We start from the raw sequence: 6946 nt of genomic DNA on the forward strand, positions 1-6946 counted from the left end.
CCCCCCCCCCCCCCGTTACAAAAAATCTGTCTTCTTTATCGCTGTAATATTCTCTGACATTTTAAAGTCTGCAGCTACATCCTGAAACTCAAACATACTTTCTTATTTAAGGTCTAATGATAATTTAAGATACATATTTTTGTCATAATCTCAGCTGAGATAAAGAGCCAGACTCTTATTTTGAAAAGTATGCAATATCTTAATTTTGAAATCCAGGTGAAATCCTTTCCTGTTTGCCCATTAAGATTCTTTTTTAAAAACTTGAAATTATAGACGCCCATTTCTATGGGGTTCCATTAGTGCCAAAAATATGTTTATGTGTCTGTGTAAGGCGTGTATGTAGCATGCTGTGTATATGTTAGGTGATTTGTTAGGTGTATATGTATTGTAACATGCCTATATACTGCGTTGTGTCTATGTTCCACATTTATCATTATGTCACTTAACATATCACAGGCAGCAGTGAAAAAAACCTGATCCATCAGGCTGCTGGATAATTTAGATTAGCTCTGACTTCNTAGTAATATCATGTTTTAGTATAGTTATCCTGTACCTTTGTTAGCATTGTCATGTTTTAGCTTAGTTATCTTGTCATGTTCTGTAACTCTGTCTGTAATTTTGTTCATTATCATGTTCTGTAACTCTGTCTGTAATTTTGTTCTTGTGTTGTAAAGCACTTTGAGTCGCCTCGTGCTGAAAAGTGCTACATAAATAAATGTACCTACCTACCTACCTACCTACCTCTACTCATGACAAATGCATGTCTATCTTCTCACCTGTTTGTTGGCCTTGAGGACCAGTCTAAGGGTAGCGATTTGCTCTCTCTTGGTGCTGAGTAAAGACTTGAGCTTTAAGATCTCTTCCATGCAGCTCTCTTTATCCTTGTCCAAAAGAGGGGCCAATTCCCTGGCTGCAGCCCTCTGTCTGGAGAGCTGTAAGGACCTGTCTACTGCCCGTTGGAGGTGCTTCACCTAAAAGACATGAGGGGAGAATAAGAGGTTACATCATACAAACGGGACTAAGAAAAAAAGAACAGGGAAATGAAGATATAAAACAATTGGAAGGGCAGAAAAACAAAACTAGTTGTTTAGGTTGTTTATTAAAGAGTAGCAACTGAAACTGAGTAGGGTTAAGGTTAGGGGATTAGTGGTTCGAGGGTTTGGGTAAGTAGACAGCAGAGGATGTTCCACTGACCCCGTCCCAACATGACTGGTGGATTCTACCTGGTCTCTAATGATGGCATTGAGGTTGTAGATATTCATGGGCTCCTTGCGCAGCTCACCCAGAGGCTCCAGGGCCGGTGACGATGAAGATGATGAAGATGACGAGGCACTGATGCTGGGGGAACAGGTAGGGGGTGTGCATGGGGGCACACTTTGCTCACATATTGCCTGAAGGCCCTCCCTGTCCACCTCCTTTTCATCTCTTCTGCCCTCCTGAGGCAGAGATTCTTTGGATGGAGACGCAGAGGGGCTCCGTGACTCCCCAGGAGTGGAGGTCGTTGAAGTGACTGCAGCCAGCCGCCTGGATAGGCGCGGTGTAAGGAGAACTTTGCTGTTGTCTGACGACATGGCTTTGAGACTGGCACTGAGGCCCCTAAGCCCTCTGCCTTGTCTAGAAGAAAAGATAAAAATTTAAATCAAAATCTCCCTGAGCTTTCCTTTTTCTATTCTTCTGGTAAAGTCCAGAACACACAAGGACAGATAGTCTAGATACTTTACTGATCTTGAGGGAAATATTTTAATCTCCACCTATTCCGCCATCTGTCAGGCATCCTTTAACTTAGGACTGAAAGTTTGTTTTTGGATTGTTGGGGGTATGATCAAGAAACATGCACAATGAGCCACAACTTTATGACTACTCACGCTGATCATCTTGTAACAACAAAGCATGTTGATGTGAAGAATATTTATTGGTGAAGAGTCAGTTTACTGTTGACTTTGTTAGATGCAAAACAAAGTTTAATCAAAGTGTCAGACCAAGTGTCTCCCTGTAAACTCTGGAGAGCACCTAAAACACTGGTCTAAGGAGTAATCGTGCATGAACCTGACACAAAAGCACATTTGATGTACCACAATGACTCCAAACCTTTGGTTAGAAGCCACTCTCCCTCTGTACAACCAGAGGAGTGTGTTCAGTGACAGACTACTCCTTTTCCAACTGCAGGACTAACAGAATAAAAAGCCTTTTTGTCCCTCATGCCATCAGACTGTACAACTCCCCACCGGGGGAAGGACAGAGGACCACCACCACCCTGACAGGTTATACAATATTATTTATATTATATATGTATATCATACTATTTAGCATTTTTATATTTGCTAACTGTTACTTCTGACTCTGTGTGCTGCTAGTGTTCCTTTTTTATCACCTGTGAATTTTAATTTTCAAGGAGTCTTCCCAAGGCATCAATAAAGATCTGTAGATAGATAGACAGACAGACAGACAGACAGACAGACAGACAGACAGACAGACAGACAGACAGACAGACAGACAGACAGACAGACAGATAGATAGATAGATAGATAGATAGATAGATAGATAGATAGATAGATAGATAGATAGATAGATAGATAGATAGATAGATAGATAGATAGATAGATAGATAGATAGAGTGGACAGTTGAGAAAACTCCTGATAAAGACATAATTGGAACCCAGCCAAGAAGAGTTAAAAAATAAAAAAGATGGCCGATCTCGACATAAACAAAGGAATCGTCTGCACAAAGAAAAAGGGTACTTTGATTGCTTTGTCACAGTGAATCATCCTCCTCCATCTAACTCTGTCTTCTGGGTCCTCTGTCCTCACCCCAACTACCTCCATGTCCTCTCTAACTGCATCCATTTGTCTCCTCTTTGTCTTTTTCCTGGTAGCTGCATGTCCAAGATCCTTCTACCAATATACCCACTGTCCCTCCTCTGCACTGTCCAAACCATCTCAGTCTGGCCTCTAACTTTATGTCCCAGTCCTTCAACCTGTGCTGTCCCTCTGATGACCTCATTCCTAATCCTGTCCATCCTTGTCCCTCCCAAGGAGAACCTCAACATCTTCAGCTCTGCCACTTCCAGTTCTGTCTCCTGTCTTTTTGTCCATCCCACTGTCTCCAAACCATACAACATGGCTGCTCTCACCACTGTCTTGTAAACCTTTCCTTTGACCTTTGCTGCCACACTTGTCACAAACCACTAATAAGATACTGTAACTAAGAAATGGGTAAAATATTATTTAATATACAATATAATTTTAATGTTATTTTATGTGCCATATGACAAATTATCAATACAGGGCACAAGTTACATTGTGTTGATATAATTTTTTTAATAACTTGTCTACAGGATCATCTATGTTTGCACTTGCTGTTTAACTTTAAACCTTACATATAAACCAACCACTGTGCATAAAAAAATATAATTTGATCAGCTAGACTAGACTTGCAACCCGTCCAGGATGTCCCCCTCATCGTGCACAAGGACTGCTGGAGATATGCACCAGCTCCACTGCAACTGTGCACGAAAAAGCAGGTAAGGAAAATGAATGGATGAAACTGGACTTCACTGCTGGCAAATTAACTCAGAGGCTACAAATCAAAAATAACATAAAGCAGTTTTTTATTTGAGCTTCAAGACTTTAATCCAGTAAATAATTTTAATAATGATTTAAATGAAACTATAATAGAGCCGTCGAGCTTCCTGTGAGGTCAGGAAATAGCTGCACAGTCTGGCTTTTTCTATGACCTTTTCAGGAAAATAGACCCACCTGTAGTAATCCAGCATGACACGGTTGGGTGTCTCATTATTGCACAAACAGACATGATGATAGAGCTGTGCAAGCTCCTCACTCAGGGTCACCAGCTCATCCTGAGCTGCATTCAAAGCCCCCTGACTCTCTCTGGCTGTCGACTGAGCTGCCTGCAGTTCCAACTCCAAGGTAGAAATCTGCGGGAAATGGAAAGGAAGTTTTACAAGGATAGTCTCATCATTACTGAAGAGATGAGCAGATTGTTGTCACTAGTTTGCACCTTATCATCCATGACATCAGTCATAGAGAACAGAGTATGGAGAAAAGGGTAGAAGTCTTCATTCAGGCCAAAGGAAAGATCTTTTTTTCATTGTTTTTCAGACTTTTAGGTGCTATAGACCATTCTTTAAATTACCATTTATTGTCGAGATTTTGTGGCTGAACAGGTTACGGCTGTTCTGGATAAAAGCAGCATGTTTGATTGTTTTCAGTCAGTCAAATTCTACTGAAACAGCTATTCTAAGAGTCTCCAGTGACATTTTGATTGAAGATTCCTCTGTTCTGCTCATGTTGGACTTGACTGCAGCTTTTGATACTATTGATCATCACATTTTGCTTGACAGGCTGGAAAACTGGGTAGGTGTATCAGGGTTGTTTTCTTCTTACCTGTCTGTGCATTAAATTGTATATCTCCTCTGAGCCACAAGAGATGTCTAAGCTATAGATCTTGCATAGTTATTTAGACTATTAAAAACTGGATGCCTACAATTAAATGAAAATAAATCTGAAAGCTTGTGCAAGGTGTAGCATGAAGAAGTACGCCTTTTTCATTTTACCAACTGTTCTCTCTGAAGTTGATTCTAACCTGAGTAAATCTTGATTTTTTTTGGGGACACATGTATAAAGCTGTGGACCTCTAATCAGTTATTCACAGATTGTTTACATGCTTGCCTAAGCCTTGTGGAAAAAAACATGATCAATTAGACGTTTATTATTATTTATGAACGTGATTTGAGTTTGCATGTTCTCCCTGTGCGCACGTGGGTTTACTCCGGTTTCTCCGGTTTCCTCCCACAGACCAAAAACATGCATGTAAGGTTAATTGATCACTCTAAGATTGTCCCGAGGTGTGAGTTTGTCTCGTTTGCAATCTGTCCTCTCGCACAGTGACTGCTGGGGTTAGGCACCAGCTCCCCGCGAACCGGAATGGAGAAGCGGGTAAAGAAAATGGATGGCCGGATGTTCAAATAAAAAATCCTGCTGCTGTAGCAGACAGACATAACTACACTATTACCTTCTCTTGTCCCTCTTGGCAGATCTTCTCCAAGCAGATGACCTGCCTCTCCACCTTCTGGAGCTGAGTGGATCGACCTGGTTTCTCCTCAGGTGTTCCCTCGTCCCGCTGAGCCAGCTTCTCTCTGAGGGCCTTTAGCTCCGCCTTCAGCTCCACCACCTCTGTCACAGCCACACGATACTTACACTGCAGGATCTCCAGACCAGGAGTCTGATAAGAAAAGACTTGACTTTTACTAAATGCCTCACTCTTCTCTTCACTTTCTGCTATGTCTTTGGCCTCCTCCTCCTCCTCCTCCTCCTCTTCCTCCTCCCTGTCCAGCTCCATCAGGGTTTCAGTGTTAGCTGGAGTATCGTGGGCCTCCCGGTTCCCCTTCAGGTGTAAGCAACGGAGAGCTGTTACTTTCTGGTTGAGCCGACGGGCCTTCTCGTGCTGCTCCGTCAAGGCTCCTTGTGTGTGTTGCAGTTGAGTCTGGGACTCCTGCAGGCTTGTGATCAGAGCTACTTTCTCACATTCAACCTGAAGAGGAAAGCAGCAGGAGCAATGAAAGCTACAGAACTACGACTGGATGATATTGTGTTTTATATTTCATGTTTACCTGTGTGTGCTTGTTTGTCTGACTCAGTGTTACCAACTCTTCTACGGAAAGTAACTATTGGCTGTCCTAAAAGTCGCTAAATGATGTCATTTCCTAAATTTGTACAGTTGGCTAGAGAAAAATTAATCTTGTGGCAGAGAAAAAAAAAAATTAGTAAAATATGTTTAGAAGTACAAATAAACTCTCTGTCACAATTCCAATCATCATCCAGACAAAAGTGACCCAAAAGAGACACTCAAAGTTATTTAATGCAGCGATTTATTTGAGATGTTTCCCTGTAAGCCACCTCCCACAGGGCCGACAGCAGCACCCACTGGTCATTGGAAACAATGATACTAGCTTTCTTGTCGGTCTCCAAAAAGTCTCCGATAACACCAGAAAAAGTCACTAGATTTGTCATTTGTCAGTAGAGGGGTCTGAAAACTTGTTAAATACAGCAACAAAGTCGTTAAGCTGGCAACACTGGTCTGACTGTTAGCAAAACATCACTATTAATAACTCAGTCAGTTTTAATAATATAAAGGTAAAATTTGGAAATATTTAGCTAGCAAACAAAACGTGTTTACTTTGGCAGTTAATGCCAAAGCTTTAGGCAGAGTTCTTGCACAATGAGTTTTTTGACAAACATTGGCACACACTGACACAGACAGGGGATAACAATTCAACAGAATATATTTAGATTTGGTGGATCAGTAATTATAAAATGACACTAAAAAACGTTTGGTAAATCTTGATCAGAAGGTTAAACTCACCGTCACCAGTTGCTGTTTGAGCTTCTGAATCTCTGTCATGTTTATCTCACTGAAGAGGTCGACTGTAGCTCCGCCCTGCGCCGTCTGACCCAGTCTGACACACTCTCCGTGAGGCCTGGGAACCAACCCCACAGCCACCCCTTCCACTGTCTCATACTGCTGGTGGCCATTGCACCTGGCAGGTAAAATAAAACACAGTATGATGAGATTCTTTTATCATCCTTTGCTTCCAACATGAAGAGTAAAGAATATTAGAATAATCACTTTACAGCCATCAGTGGGACATCCACATCCAATATTCACTTCCTGAGAGTTTCATTAAAACCAATCTAGTGGTTCATGAGATATTTTGCTAATAGACACACAAACAACAGGCAAAAACATTACTGCCCACTAGTACTGGGCGATGAAAAAATCCATATCGTGGGGACGATAGAAAAGTGTCTATCGTGATATATTTTCTTCTATCGTTTCTATCATAATTGTATCAATGATTCATGTAAATATTTCATAACGTAGGCTACGACGAATGTATTAGTGTTGTCACTTTGCATACATTCAGTT

General features: G+C 41.4%; 1 protein-coding gene across 4 annotated transcripts in view; it reads right to left on the reverse strand.

Annotated features, from left to right (window-relative positions):
• Nucleotides 1-6946, reverse strand: part of LOC108241900 (protein bicaudal D homolog 1) — a 20693-nt gene that overhangs the window by 4782 nt on the left and 8965 nt on the right. For all 4 annotated transcript variants that reach the window (XM_025008074.2, XM_017426382.3, XM_017426381.3 and 1 more), the window contains exons 5-9: nt 6383-6557; nt 5033-5551; nt 3757-3935; nt 1224-1614; nt 777-971 (exon numbers count right to left, since the gene is read on the reverse strand). In XM_025008074.2, the coding sequence (XP_024863842.1) occupies nt 777-971; nt 1224-1614; nt 3757-3935; nt 5033-5551; nt 6383-6557 (1459 nt within the window). The remainder of the gene's footprint in view (nt 1-776; nt 972-1223; nt 1615-3756; nt 3936-5032; nt 5552-6382; nt 6558-6946) is intronic.

Source organism: Kryptolebias marmoratus, linkage group LG1, assembly GCF_001649575.2.
Source record: "Kryptolebias marmoratus isolate JLee-2015 linkage group LG1, ASM164957v2, whole genome shotgun sequence".
NCBI classification, from domain to species: domain Eukaryota; kingdom Metazoa; phylum Chordata; class Actinopteri; order Cyprinodontiformes; family Rivulidae; genus Kryptolebias; species Kryptolebias marmoratus.